Source organism: Stegostoma tigrinum, chromosome 38, assembly GCF_030684315.1.
Source record: "Stegostoma tigrinum isolate sSteTig4 chromosome 38, sSteTig4.hap1, whole genome shotgun sequence".
NCBI lineage: Eukaryota > Metazoa > Chordata > Chondrichthyes > Orectolobiformes > Stegostomatidae > Stegostoma > Stegostoma tigrinum.
In genome coordinates this window covers 14,208,002-14,222,847 of record NC_081391.1, presented here as the reverse complement: position 1 = coordinate 14,222,847, position 14,846 = coordinate 14,208,002, and the positions used below count along the sequence as shown (strand labels likewise).

The window sequence follows — 14,846 nt, the reverse complement described above, 5'->3', positions numbered from 1 at the left end:
GGAGAATATCTTGAATTTTTCTTTGGGACCACAACAAGGAACTCCATCTTGCTACTTTCCAACATTCAGGGGATGGGGTAAGACCTAGAAGTTTTGCTGAGTCCATTTACTAATTGGATCAGCCAAATTAGAGAACGATAAACAGGCTTCAAGCTCAGTGACATCTCCCAAAATATTTAGTAATCTGAATGAGGGAAAATAAGCAAGATAAATACATCATTTTATTCATTCCATTCAGCTGGTACAGCCATTACATTCTTTGCGACAAGCCCCTTCTCCCTGAAAGGTGACAGATTACCCAGGGTGAAGTGGGGAATGCATTCAGACCAAGCAGACAGTACTCCAGGCCACACTAACTGCTGTCCTCCAGGGAGAGCCTGTCAAACAGGTACTCTCCCATCCCATTCTCAGGGGCTCCCAGGCGCTTCAGGTTGGTGATGTAGTCCCCAAGTTGCTTGATGATCTCCACCTCCTCATCCAAATAGTGAGTCTCCAGGAAGTCACACAGCTGCAACAGAGGAATGACAAATTGTGATCACTATTAAAGACAAATTCAGAATTCCCACTGCAAAACATTTCACCATACCCTCTCTCAACAGCCCTGAAAATTCAAGCCAGCACCTGGAGAATATTTGGCAGTGAGGACAATAGGATTTCAGCTGCTCCCTCTTGCTGTTTGTGAAATGGAATGGAGGTGGATTGTGATGGACAATGATACTAAACGAGAATTCAGTGGCCAGTATCAGTTCAACACTCCTTCCAGATACTGATCCAAATTCCCATTTTAACAACTGTGAACACAGATCCTCAGCATGATCACTTCAGGTCCAATGTCAGCCAGGCAAAGTGTCACAGCAGTGAATTTCCAGACCACAAAGACCAACCAATGAAGTGTTGCCCTGAGGGTGTAGCAGTGATGAGAATGAGGAGGAGGTGAAGCTTACGTGAGGGTCAGTCTGGGCTGTGGCGAGTCGGTGTAGATCCAGCAAACTCTGGTTCACATTCTTCTCCAGATCCAGGGCAACCTGCATTGCCTGCAGGCTGTTACTCCACTCATCCCTCTCTGGCTTCTGAGGATGGAAAGAAGGACAGCTAAGCTCCAGGACAAACCTCACTGTTCCCCATTACATGCAGCACCCTTGTTCAACAATTGACCCTTCACGTAAAGGGAAAGCAATCACTGTCGTCATGTCTAATGGTAGGAGCACACAGACACACGGATCTTGTCTGATTGTACTTGGTACAAACAGAACTGCTTTAAAACTAAAAGAGTCCAGCCACGTTATTAGCAGCAGACCTTGAACTTTCAACCCGAGTGTACGTTTGATTTCACCGAAGCCTGGAACAAATGAGCGTGTTTGAGATTATCACGCAGAATTTAGACAGTATAGTTCTTGCACAAGATGTAGACCGAATGATGGGTGAAAGACAGAAGCACTTCACTTCCTGCACCTGCCTTCAGGATGTCATCATCCTGTTACTGATGGATGGAAGCCACACCCCAAGGGCAGCCATTTCTTCTCCCACTCAAATTTTGGCCAGGTCAAAGAAGCAATGGTGTTGTGAACAGGACCACTATCAGAAGGACAGGAAGGTCCCTCAGGTGGAAAATCCATTGAGGTGTTGGATTGGCTGGGGTTTTCCCTGGAGGACAAACAGGCTGAGGCAGTTAGCAGAGGGAAGTTGGGACAGGAGATGGGGAGAATGTGGGCCATGAGGAAGACAGAACAGAGAGCACAGGTTTGAGGAGTAAGCAGGTTATAGAGGGGCAATTGGAGGAAACCACATTCCAAAAAGGAGGCTGATCAAGATCAGAGTTGAACCGTGGTCTGGGTGGGGAGGGGAAGAGAAGGCAGTGGAGATAGCAACTCCAGCAGTATCTGGACATGTACTTCATGCCAGGGTATAGTCATCTGTGGACCAAGTGCAAGCAAGTCAGATTAGTGTAGTTCTGTTTATGGGGGGGCAAGTGGCTTTTCCCATACACTGCATGACTTTGAGGATATGAAACTTAGAAATCAAACTGAAAGAACTCTTCACTCTCCCGAGAGGAGGCAAACATCCTGCCACTGATGACTTGAAGCCACATGACAAGAGCAGCCATATGTTGCCAACTCTAACCTTCACATCCTGGAGGAGGACCCGGCCTCCACGCTGATTCTGGAATTTCAGCAGCTTTTCTGCATGTTCCTGCTTCTCCTGGGACTGATGTTTGAAGAACCGGGAGAAATGGGGGAGGGCAACATCGTCCTGGTCAAAGTAGGACATCTGGAAAAGAAAACAGACAAAAGCCCATGAAACACATGACTGGCCACAGTTCAGTCTCAGTGGTGAGAAGAAGCGAGCCTTCCCGATCAGGCTGACTATTCAATAAAGGTGTTAAACCTCCGGTATATGGGGATGGGAGAGAAGCGACTGTTGGTCAGTCAGTCAGTCATGTAGATGTAGATTTAAACTTGGTTCCATGCTGAACATGAAGTTGGAGCTTGTGACAAAGAGACAGCTTCTACGCAGTTCAAAATAATTAGAGGCAATCCTGAAGACACTGGTTCATTTTTAAAGAAAGTTAAAACCAAAGAAACAAAAACTGTTATCAGAACAAACAGGATTAGGCCACTCAGACCCTCAATCTTTGAGAAGGTGATCAAACAAGTAGATGAGAGTAAACCGGTTGATGTGGTGTATATGGATTTCAGCAAGGCGTTCGAGAACATTCCCCACAATAGGCTACTGTACAAAGTGTAGAGGAATGGGATTGTGGGAGATATAGCAGTTTGGACTGAAAATTGGCTTGCTGAAAGAAGACAGAGGGTGGTAGTTGATGCGAAGTGTTCATCCTGGAGACCAGTTACTAGTTGTGTACCACAAGGGTCGGTGCTGGGTCCACTGCTGTTTGCCATTTTTATAAGTGACCTGGATGAGGGCGTAGAAGGATGGGTTCGTAAACTTGCAGACGACACGAAGGTGGAGTTGCAGATAATGACGAAGGATGCTACAGGTTGCAGAGAGACATAGATAAGCTGCAGAGCTGGGCTGAGAGGTGGCAAATGGAGTTTAATGCAGCCAAGTGTGAGGTGATGCACTTTGTTGGAGTGACCAGAAGGCAAAGTACTGGGCTAATGGTAAGAATCTTGGTGGTGTCGATGAACAAAGATCTCGTTGTCCATGTACACAGGTCCTTGAAATTTGCCACCCAGGTTGACAGGGCTGTTAAGGCATTGTGTTTTGGCTTTTATTAACAGAGGGATTGTTTTCTGGAACCAAGAGGTTATGCTGCAGCTGTACAAAACTCTGTGGCCACACTGAGTATTGCGTACAGTTCTGGTCACTGCATTATAAGGAGGATGTGGAAGCTTTGGAAAGGGTGCAGAGGAGATTTACTGGGATGTTGCCTGGTATGGAGGGAACATCTCACAAGGAAAGGCAGAGGGGCTTGAGGCTGTTTTCAACAGAGAGAGACGAACGTTGAGAGGAGACTTAATTGAGACAAAATATTCAGAGGGTTAGATAGGGAAAGGCTTCTTCCTAGGAGGAAGACGGCAAGCACGAGGGGGCCTACCTTTAAACTGAGGGTTGGAAGATATAGGACAGATGTCAAAAGGTAGTTTCTTTACTCAGTAGGAAGGGAATGGAATGCTTTGCCTGCAATGGTTGTAGATTCGCCAACTTGAGGTATATTTAAGTCATCATCAGAAGAGCACATGGACACATATGAAATAGTGTAGGTTAGATGGGCTTCAGATCGGTATGACAGGTCAGCACAACAGCGAGGGCTTAAGGGCCTGTACTGTTCTACAGTCAATCCTACTGGAGAATAAAAAACAAACGTGAGGCAATCGCAAGGCATGATGTTTTCCCCTCACTGAAAAAAAGAATAACACCTTGTATACATAAATCCAAGATAACAAGGTTTAGAGCTGGAACAACACAGCCAGCCAAGTGGCATCTTCAGTGCAGGAAAGCTAATGTTTCGGGCCTAGACCCTTTAGTCCTGAAACAGGAGCTTTCCTGCTCCTAAGGTGCCACTTGGCCTGCTGTTATTCTCGCTCGACACCTTGTTATAAACAGATTCTCCTGCATCTGCACTTGCTATTATCTCTCTCACCTACAAATGAGACTATTTTTCAGGTGGTCACAGGCACAGCGCCAACTGACAAAAGAGGCCTGTTTCAAATAGGGCCAGCATGAGAGTAGAATCTCCATTTCTTCACTGTTATGGAGTGAAAAATCTCCAGACATTCCAGTAGCACCAATACACTAGATCATGCGACCCCAGGAACAGGCCTAACAAACCTTCACTTTCAACAACCCTAATGAGGGAGTAACAGTTACTGCCAGTCACAACAGTCTAAGGGAGTCTGAGAACACCAAGAACACTTCACCTCAATGTGTCACTGCAGGCCAAGTGGGGCATCAGTCCCATAGCCCATTGCTATGGAAACATCACATTCATCCTGAATTGCAGTTCACTTAAGAACAATTACAGTCAGTGTACAAGAATATCAGGTTAGTTAGAAACAAGGGAAACCAGTCACTTTGACATGATAGTTTAAATGTTAAACCCCTGAGAGGCAACACTCACCAAAGACTGATAGAGATAGGAGGCAGTGAGCTCCACATTAATCTGCTTGTTGACAGCAGCTTCACAATCCTGGTGGTAATTCTGACTAATCTGGGAGGCCATCTTGTGATGAGGAGTTTGTTTTACTCTCTTCACTACAAAAGTGACCAATTTAGAACCAAGATCAACAAGACAAGAAAACATAACCTCCTTGGGGCATTACTTTTTTCTCCAGGAGCAGACTCTCATTTTATGAAGCAGGAAATGGCATCATCAGTGATGGCCAATCACTCTTGGTAATCAATTGATCAGCTGCCACATCCAATCAGTGCAGGATGGGGATTGGATCCAGAAACCGATCAGAATTGACAACTGGTCGATGATGGAATTGCTGATTGACCTCCTGCACAAGTGCAAATTGTGGAAGTACATCTCCCTGAAAATGAGAACAAAATAGACTCTGAACCTTTACCTTTGTATCTGAGGTTATGTGTTAAGACACGCTCATCACAGATTTGATGAATTTTGTCGGTTTGTGACTCTGAGGGATTAGTCTTTGTACCTTTTGAATCACAGATTTGTAGCCCATTGAAAAATGACTAGATTTTGTTAACAGTAAAATTTTCCCATTGCTGTGCGTCAACAGAATTCATATGCTTTTGGACCATCTAATACAGAAAAACAATCTACTTTGTGGATTCATTCTGTATCTACTGTGATCTGTTTGGACTTGGGTCTGAGGAAGCACGGTTTGAAAACCAAAATGCTAAATGTGCTGAGTGCTTCAGGTACACGGTAGGCCTCAGGCCTTTCTACTGAATTGCTGCAGGAAATGTATCGCACGTTGAACACTTCTATGTCCATGTGCAGTTTTTAATTTTTCAAAACAGAACTCGCCCTCAATTGAAGCGTGTTTCCAAGTGAGAGTTTCTGGTTCTGGTTACATTGCATTGTCTAGATTGTGGAGCTGAGCAACTGGCCTCCCAGCCTCAAAAGCAGATTGCAATCTAGCACTATCTGATTGGATTGACCCACAAGTTTCAATGCTGATTTCAATTTCCCGAGGCTGGGAATTCTGTTGTGAATTGCTGAACTCCTGACTTCCCAAAGCCTGTCCACAATCGAGAAGTCTGAAGTTAGGAAGTGTGATGGAACACTGTACAATTTTCTGATTGCATGTAGACCCAGCAACAGTCAAGCAGCTCCATGTAACTCTGTCACCATCCTGACTTGGAACAATATCAGTGTTTGTGAATGAAACTCTCAGAAGCCCCTCCTCAGCAGCAGCAGCAGCATCATTCCGGTCTCACCAACACCAGGTGGACTGTAATAAGCAGCTCATCACCACCTCCTGAAGTGTAACAGTTGCTGTGCACTAAATGTAGCCTTGCCATTGGCGCACTCGAGATTGACTGTATATAAAAAGCATGCTGGGACAGAGTAGGGGAGTCCAAAACTAGATGGCATCGGTTTGAGAGGAGAGGGGAGAGGAGAAAGATTTAAAAGGGACATTTTCACTGAGACAATGGTGTGTGTATGGCATGAGCTGCCAGAGGAAGTGGTAGAAGTGTTTACAATTACAACATTGAAGAGACATTTAGATGTTTCCATTTACAGATTCGGTTTGGAGGAATATGGGCAAAACGTGGGCAAGTGGGACTTGTTCAGTAGTGGAAACGTGGTTGGCGTGGACAGGCTGGGCTGAAGGGCCTGTTTCCATGCTGTATGCCTCTGTGACTCTCATGGTCTGCAACAACATATTCCTTTGTTTGGTACATTTGGGTGTGATAGTGGCTCAGTGGTTAGCACGGTTACCTCCCAGTGACAAGGTCCGACGTTCCATTACAGCCTTCGGGAACTGTCTGTCTGGAGTTTGCATTTTCTCCCCGTGTCTCCCAGGTTCTCCAGTTTTCTCCCACGGTCCAACACTTTTCAGGTTAAGTGGATGGGCAACACTAAATTGCTGAATGACAAGGGGCTAGCTGAATTAGCCATGGGAACCAGTGTTAAGGGAATGGAGTGGGTCTGAACAGGATGGGGTGTAGAGTGTCGACGCTGCACTGGCCAAATGGCTGCTTCCTGGACAACAGGGACTTATTGACAAGAATTAAGATTGCTCCAAATTAAAAGGATTTCTGTCATGTAACAGATATGTTCAGTCACATAAGAGACATGTCCTCTCCAAAGGCTACATTGCACAGGAGCTGCAAAAGTCAGAGGTAATCCCCAGAATGTGTGACAGCTCGAACGAGAAAGTAAACAGCCGTACAGGATGGTATGCAGCTCCAGGTTTCCTCCCTCAGTCACACCATTCCCAAGTTGAACAGAAATCACTGCTCGTTCACCATCACTGAGTCAAGGCAACCTGCAGCACAGGGGAAGCTCAGAGGAACATAGGGAGCAGCTGAGTGCACTCAACGCTGGCTGTAGCAGCAAGAGCCAATCAAACAGCAGCATGTAACCATGAGTGTTGCTGTGTTACTCCCCGGCCACTCCTCTCCTGCTGTAGGTGGCAATGAGACAATGTGCTGATTCTAAAGTGGCTGTTTGTTGGAGAGAATCCGATAAACAGGCAAAGCAAAGAGGAATGAACAAGCCACATCAGGACAACTTGGGGTTGTTTATGGGAAACATGCCCGCACTGGGGGGGATTGACTCCCTGATTGCAGTGGGTCGTGAATCAAAGCGACCAGTAGGACCAGCATATTTATCTCAGACGAAGGAGGGATGAGCTGGCCAACATACCCAATTGCTAACAGTAAGATCAGAGGAGGGTCAGGGGGGTGAGCGGGGATGGAAAAACCCCGCAACTAATAGTACATGTCCCAAGGTTGGTTTGAACCTTAGCTCATCCCAATAACCCGAAGCCACATCTGCAGGTGAATATTAATGGTGCTAGTACCATTTAGTAGGGGAGGGGTGAGCGAAAGCTCTTGGACAGACAAGGTGAATGTGGAAAGAGGACTGTCAGAGAATCCCGAGACTGGGTGTCTCCTCTTCCCGTCGGCAGAGCAGCAGAACTCCCTTTCCCAAAAAGGGAGTTTCTTTCCTTCCATAGTATGGATCGCATCCAGAAGTGTAGTTTTTTTTGAAAAAAAACAAGACAGTGAAGAGCAAGTTGCACCCGACAAACCCAATATCCTCAAGTTCCGTTTGGAGGAACATCATTGATTGATAGGTCAGAGCGAGTTGCTCTTGGTATCCTTGTCTGACAGAGTACGGATTGGATTGAGTGTCGAAACAAGGAAATGTTTAGCCCAATTAGTAATTTGATCAACCAGTCAAACAGTAGAAAAATTAAAATGCTTCAATCTCTCAGAATAACTACCAAAATTATACAGGGCTCTGAATGATGGGCAATAAGCAAGATCAACACATCATTTTATTCATTCCCATTCAGCTGGTACAACCATTACATTCTTTGCTCCAAGTCCCTTCTCCCTGGAAGGAGACAGGTTGTCCAGGGTGAAGTGGGGAATGCATTCAGACCAAACAGACAGTACTCCAGGCCACACTAACTGCTGTCCTCCAGGGAGAGCCTGTCAAACAGGTACTCTCCCATCCCATTCTCAGGGGCTCCCAGGCGCTTCAGGTTGGTGATGTAGTCCCCAAGTTGCTTGATGATCCTCACCTCCTCATCCAAACAGTGATTCTCCAGGAAGTCACACAGCTGCAACAGAGGATTATGACAACTTGTGCATTAACATGGCACAGGACAATTTCAGAATTCCCACTGCAAGAGACTCAGCCATGACTAACTCCAGACAGTCCTCAAAGTGCAGCCGATAGCTGGAGAATTTGTGCCAGTGAGGACACAAGTATTTCAACTCGAGTGGCCCCGAATGGGAATTCAGTGGCCAATATCACTTCAGCACTCCCACTAGATTATAACCCAAATTCCCCATGTCACTCATGGCTGAGCAGTTGTGACATTGTACCTGGAGTGAATACAGTGATAGCAATGTCATATCCAGACAAAAACTGTTTCAGCAGTGAATTTCCAAACCACAAAGTCAACCAATGAAGTGTTGCCCTGAGGGTCCAGCAGTGATGAGAATGAGGAGGAGGTGAAGCTTACATGGGGGTCAGTCTGGGCTGTGGCGAGTTGGTGTAGATCCAGCAAACTCTGGTTCACATTCTTCTCCAGATCCAGGGCAAACTGCATTGCCTGCAGGCTGTTACTCCACTCATCCTTCTCTGGCTTCTGAGGATGCAGAGAAGGACAGGTAAGCTTCAGAAACAGAATCCCTGCAGCATGGGAATAGGCCATTCAGCCCATTGAGACCATCAATACCCCCTGAAAAGACTCCCACCCAATTCTGCAACCCCTCACTTCCCATGACCTATCCTCCTAACCAGCACATCATTGGGCTGTGGGAGGAAACCCATGCAGGGAGAAATGTGAATTCCAATCATTCACCCAAGGCCAGAACCAAACCTGGGTCCCTGGCAGTGAGGCAGCAGTGCTGATCACTGAGCCACTGTGCCATCCCTGAGGTCCAGGTGAAGATCAAAAAGTTACTTGGGTACTGCTTTCACCTTTCCCCATTTATCCTTGATCTGAATGAGGAAGTCCAGGACCATGTCATCATGGGGATAAGGATGTAATTTGCACCCTGGTGTGGATTACACCAGTGTCCATCTGCTGGAGTTTGGATCAGGACATGCACAGCCTAATCCCAAGGGCTCTTGGTGCTGTGACACTGTTCCTGGTTCTGGTACACAAGGGCCAGGTTGAAGTCCCACCTGTGCCATTTGTTTCATATCTGTCTGAGCAGCAGGATCAGAAACATCACTGTTTGATTCATTCAAGGGACAGCAGGGTTTTTAATGGTAAGGAGCAGAGATACCAAAGTGCCCAAGACCATTGACCCCTCAAGGATCAGCAAAGGTCAACCAGAGGGTGAAGTTGGCCTACATGATGCCTGTCCCTATTGGGTGGCCCAAGTCTGGTCAGAAACTATGCAGCATTGTCTTCCATCTTTGACCTGGCCTGTGTGGTGACCAGAACCACAATCACAGGGACAGGATAAACACTGGAGGGGGTGCAAGTGAGGCTCCAGGTTGGAGGAAACCCACCACCTCCAACTCCTCCTAAAAAACAGAAGTAGGTTTGTGAAATGCAACACCCGAGTGAAGGCAGCTACTCCAGCAACATCTGGACAACTACTTAATGCCACCTCATCGTGGGCTGCAGTCCAAGTGCAGGTAGATGGGATTAATGTGGTTGGGTGTTTGTTGGGTCAGCATAGGCATGGTGGGCCAAAGGGCTTGTTTGAAAGATTTCTGGTATTTCAGGAGAAACCGGGAAGCCAAATGGTAGCATGTCTCACTTTTCAGTGTGAGAAATGCTGGTCACTGACTTGAAACCTCACCCCACCCAACCATCTCTTCCCAACTCCAACCTTCACATCCTGAAGGAGGACTCTGCCTCCACGCTGATTCTGGAATTTCAGCAGCTTCTCCGCATGTTCCCGCTTCTGCTGGGAATGATCTTTGAAGAACCGGGAGAAACGAGGGAGGGCAACATCATCCCGGTCAAAGTAGGACATCTGGAAGGGAGAGGGAACAAGTTAAAGCCCATTAAAATGTACCACTGGGCCTGAATATAGTTCAGAACTGCAGACCTGGTTTATCCTTCAAAAGCAAACTGAAGGTTCGGCCAGCTGTCTAAGTGTGGCTACACAAAATTGGCCTGTGAACCTAGTGTGGTTCAATTTGCCGGCAGATCTGTTAACTGGATCAATCTAGACAAACCCAGCTTCCTCCAGTTACCATGTTTGGGTTTGAAAGCACTATCAAATTGTTCAGGGTGGGGGTGGTCTGGCACAGCCTATGCTGAGAAAAGCTGAATTCATGTTTCCACTGACGGATGTCACAGAATTGGAGGAATGGCCAGGAGTTGGTGTGCAGGATAGACTCAGGGTGGGGCAGCTGCACGACACTACATTTCTCCTTTGGGGCTAAAGTAACATACAGACACTGGGCACTGCTGTAATAATATAGCCAGGAGGGAGCGAGTCTTCTACAACCTGGAGATCAATCGGATTGGATGATAGCTCTGCAAGAGATGCTGTTGGCGTTATGGGAGGAGGAGAAAGAGCAAAAGTGGAACCAAGATTCTGCAAAGGAAATCCTGCCCAGTGACAGCCATTAGATTGTTACTGCAATAGGCTACTACACCCATTTATGTAGCACACTCACATGCAGAAGCTTGCAAACAAGCATCACTGCTGAAAACAAACTGAAGCAAGGTCAGAGACCTTTAGATGAACTATTGTTCTGCAGATCATGTCACTCGTTAACATGAAGCTGGAAAACCTGATTTGACCCATTTGTACAGGTCAAATTCTAGACTTGACCCACCCCTTGCACTCATTCTAAACTGACATTCACACTTGAATAACAAGCTGGAATAACAGTGAACACTTTATTGGCTGCTTCATAAAGCAGATGAGGATTGTTCTGAGGGAAGAAACCTGGTGAGAAGTTGCTCTTGACGATTTGCCTTGGTGGATTAAAGTGTGATTTAATTGGGTTGTTACATGATGTGACATGTGAAGAATAGTGAGGATTTTATAGTAGCACAATCCCCTGTTGAGTAGGGACAGTGGCCAGTGATTAAAACGCACCTGGTTCAGCAGGAAAAGCTGTTCCCATCTCCCAAAGTGGGCTTACAGGGACTTGATCCTCATGTCATTGGAAACTACTTCCTTCCAACAGGCACAAGCCCAGTGAGTGATGAATATTCTCCATGTGTCTGGAGAAGTGGAGCTACAACATGCAAGAAGCAGACAGCATCCAGAACAGAGCAGCCCACTTCATGGGGACTGCATTCACCACCTCCTTTTCAGGGACCATTATCTCCCAGGGCCCCTGCAGCTCTCACCTTCCAAACATATTCTCCCCCTTGGAAAGGCACAGGCACACCACCAGCTGGTGAAAGGGGCTGGCTTGTTTCAGACCAGCAGAGGTGGTATGGGAAAAGCCTTGTTTCGCTGGCTCAACAAGCTCAGCACATTCCTGTAGACCCAGGAGGCTCCAATATATCACACTACAGCAGATCAATTGTCTGTAGGTTGAGAGAGAATGGGGTCACACCCACCTCATGGGAGGAGAGCAAAAAGCCAAAACAGGCCTTACTGGAAACCTATTTAAACAGGCAGGGAGTCACAGCCCAACACTGAAGGCTGAGGCAAATCAGATTTGGTCATTCTGGACAGTCACTATGACACCTTTCTCCAACAGGAAATATAACCCTGGTTTGCTTACATCCATCACAAGACAAAACAGATACACCAGGACAGATTACAACAGGAGGCTAACGAACTAATGGTTATCCCAGCTTCTTTTCAAAAGACTCAAATAATGGGAACAGCAAAAGCTGGAGAATCCAAGAAAACAAAGCATCAGGCAGGATGAACACAGCAGGCCAAGCAGCATGAAGGGTCCAGGCACAAAACATCAGCTTTTATGCTCCTGAGATGCTGCTTGGCCTGTTGCGGTCATCCAGCCCCACGCTCAGTTATCTTCTTTCTAACATACTGTCAAGTTATGATAATCTTCAGATATAGTGACAGTTACTGCCAGTCCCAATCCTGACAGTGAATTACAAGATGTATTTCTCAAAGCACTTCACCCACCAGACAGTCACTGAAAGTCAATAGGGGCCCAGTTACTGTCTATCAGTGTCATACCACATTTTTCTAATAGCATTAGATTTCTCCTGGTGTTTAAATAGAAGGGAAATATAAAACACTATCTACAGTAGTTCCAAGTTAGTTACAAACAAGAAAAACTGTTGACTTAACCATAACAGATTTAACTCCAACACCACAGGGACAGCACTCACCAAAGACTGATAGAGATAGGAGGCAGTGAGCTCCACATTAATCTGCTTGTTGACAGCAGCTTCACAATCCTGGTGATAGTTCTGACTGATTTGGGAGGCCATCTTGTGACACAAACAGCTTTCCTAACCCAGCACAACAAAACAACAAACTTGGAAAGAAAACCAACTTCACCTAAAACATCACTCTCTTAGGACATTATTTATACCCCAATGCAGACCATCATTTTATGAAACAGGAAATGACATCATCAGTGATGGCCAATCACTCTTGTTAATCAATTGATCAGTTGCCACGTCCAATCAGTGCAGGATGGGAATTGGATCCAGAAACCGATCAGAATTGACAACTGGTCGATGATGGAATTGCTGATTGACCTCCTGCACAAGTGCAAATTCTGGAAGTACATCTCCCTGAAAATGAGAATAAAATACACTCTAAAACTTCACTTTTGTATCTGAGGCTATTTCTTAATAAACACTCATCACAGATTTGCCGAATTCTGTCAGTTTGTTACTCTGAGGGATTAGTCTTTGTACCTTTTGACCGACAGTGTTGGAGCCCAGTGAGAAATGGCCAGATTTTGTCAACAGTAAACATTTTCCTATTGAGCTACAGCAACAGAATCCATGTGCTTTCAGACCATTTAGTACAGACAACTGATGTACATTGTGGATCCATTCTGAATCTGCCGAGATCTTGTCGACTTTGGATCTGAGTAGGCCAGATTGAAAATCAAAATGCGAAAGGTGCTGAGTGTCTCAGACACACAACAGGCCTCAGGCTCTATACGTAAATGGACCAGGAGATAGCTGTGAGAATTATACTGCACGTTCAGCACTTTTATCTCCGTGTTCAGTTTTTAATCACTTCGAGGACGACCAGCGCTGAACTCCCTCACGGATAGTAAGAACTGCTGTTGCTGGAGTCAGAGATAACACAATGTGGAACTGGATGCACACAGCAGGCCAGGCAGCATCAGAGGAGCAGGAAAGCTGATGTTTCGGGTCAGGAAGCTTCTTCAGAAATGTGCTGAATCTTCCTTTACTGAAGAAGGGTCGCTATCTGAATCATCAGCTTTCCTGATCCTCTGATGCTTCCTGGCCTGCTGTGTTCATCCAGCTCCACACTGTGTTAGCGCTTAACTCCAGCCTGTTTCTGAGCAGAGAGTTTGCGGTGCTGTTTACATTGCATTCTGCAGAACATACAGCTCAGAAACTGGGAGGTCACAGGCAGGGAACTCTGTTCCAAAGTATTCAACTTTTGACTTTCCAAAGCCTGTCCACCATGTATAAGACTGGGGTCAGGATGTGTTAATGAATATTTATGGAACGGTTCAGAATTTTCTGGCTCAGTGCAGCCCCTACCTCACTCAAGCAGCTTGAAGTAAATCTATCGCCAGGAACACTATCCCTGTTTGAGAATGAAAATCCCAGAAGCCCCTCCTCAGCAGCAGCATCATTCCGGACTCTCCCACACCAGGTGGACTGTAATAACCAGCTCATCACCACCTCCTGAAGTGTAACAGTTGCTGAGCACTAAATGTAGCCTTGCCATTGGCACACTCAAGATTGACTGTATATAAAAAGGATGCTGGGACAGGGTAGGGTCATCTAAACTAGAGGGCATTGGTTTGAGGGAAGAGGGGCAAGATTTAAAAGGGACTGAGGGGGAACGTTGTCACAAAGAGGGTGGTGCGTGTCTGGAAGAAGCTGCCAACAGAAACGATAGGTTTGGGTACAATTTCAAGACTTGGGACATGTATGTGGGATGGAACGATTTAGAGGGATTTAACTGTTTAAGAGGGATTTGGACAAAAAGTAGGCAAATGGCACGACACAATTTGTGGAAACCTGGTCGGCAAGGACATGTTGTGCTTAAGAGTCTATTTCCATGATGGATGGCTCTGACTTTGCAACAGCCTCCTCCTTTGTTTGGTACTTTAGGGGGTGAAGGGGCCTCAGCGGTTAGCACTGTTACCTCACCACACCAGGAGCCCAAGGTTGATTCTAGCCTGGGGGAAAACTGTCTGAGCAGAGTTTGTACATTTGCCTCATGTCTGTGTGGATTTCCTTCACCTGTTCCAGTCTCCCACCACAGTCAAACAACATGTGGAGTAGGTGTACTGGCCGTGCTAAATTGCCAATAGTGACAAGGGGTCATACAGTCTGGTTAAATTAGCCATGGGAAATGTGGGGGTGGGGGAAGATCTGAACATGATGCTGTTCATAGGGTCAGTGAAGATTTTAATGATCCGAATGGCCCGTAGCCAGAAATGTGCCAGTTGTCCTCCAGAAGAAGTGCCACCCCACAATTGACAAACCCCCAACTTAACCGATTTGAGGAGAAAATCTTGAATTTCTTTGGGACCACAACAAGGAACTCCATCTTGCTACTTTCCAACATTCGGGGGATGGGGTAAGACCTAGAAGTTT

General features: G+C 46.2%; 2 protein-coding genes across 2 annotated transcripts; both read right to left on the bottom strand.

Annotated features, from left to right (window-relative positions):
• Positions 1 to 352: 352 nt before the first annotated feature.
• On the bottom strand, positions 353 to 4,699 carry LOC132206398 (ferritin, heavy subunit-like). Its single transcript, XM_059640500.1, has 4 exons — positions 4,583 to 4,699; positions 2,122 to 2,268; positions 945 to 1,070; positions 353 to 508 (listed from the first exon to the last, which is right to left on the bottom strand). The coding sequence occupies exons 1-4, from the start codon at positions 4,682 to 4,684 to the stop codon at positions 353 to 355; spliced, it is 531 nt and encodes a 176-aa protein (XP_059496483.1). The 5' UTR covers positions 4,685 to 4,699.
• Positions 4,700 to 4,886: 187 nt separating this feature from the next.
• Positions 4,887 to 12,515, bottom strand: LOC132206507 (ferritin, middle subunit-like). Its single transcript, XM_059640692.1, has 5 exons — positions 12,414 to 12,515; positions 9,967 to 10,113; positions 8,640 to 8,765; positions 8,088 to 8,231; positions 4,887 to 4,997 (listed from the first exon to the last, which is right to left on the bottom strand). Exons 1-5 carry the CDS (start codon positions 12,513 to 12,515, stop codon positions 4,887 to 4,889), a joined length of 630 nt encoding a protein of 209 aa, XP_059496675.1.
• Between the last annotated feature and the right edge of the window lie 2,331 nt (positions 12,516 to 14,846).

What these genes read in the sequence shown, in the direction of transcription:
- LOC132206398 (XM_059640500.1), bottom strand. Translation starts at nt 4,684, where the DNA reads ATGGCCTCCCAGATTAGTCAGAATTACCACCAGGATTGTGAAGCTGCT. An exon ending in CCTATCTCTATCAGTCTTTG is followed by an intron (nt 2,269 to 4,582) that starts GTGAGTGTTGCC and finishes TTTCTTTTCCAG; the next exon opens with ATGTCCTACTTTGACCAGGA. An exon ending in CAGCCCAGACTGACCCTCAC is followed by an intron (nt 509 to 944) that starts GTAAGCTTCACC and finishes CCTCTGTTGCAG; the next exon opens with CTGTGTGACTTCCTGGAGAC.
- LOC132206507 (XM_059640692.1), bottom strand. Translation starts at nt 12,515, where the DNA reads ATGGCCTCCCAAATCAGTCAGAACTATCACCAGGATTGTGAAGCTGCT. An exon ending in CCTATCTCTATCAGTCTTTG is followed by an intron (nt 10,114 to 12,413) that starts GTGAGTGCTGTC and finishes TCTCCCTTCCAG; the next exon opens with ATGTCCTACTTTGACCGGGA. An exon ending in TTGACAGGCTCTCCCTGGAG is followed by an intron (nt 4,998 to 8,087) that starts GACAGCAGTTAG and finishes TCTCATTTTCAG; the next exon opens with GGAGATGTACTTCCACAATT.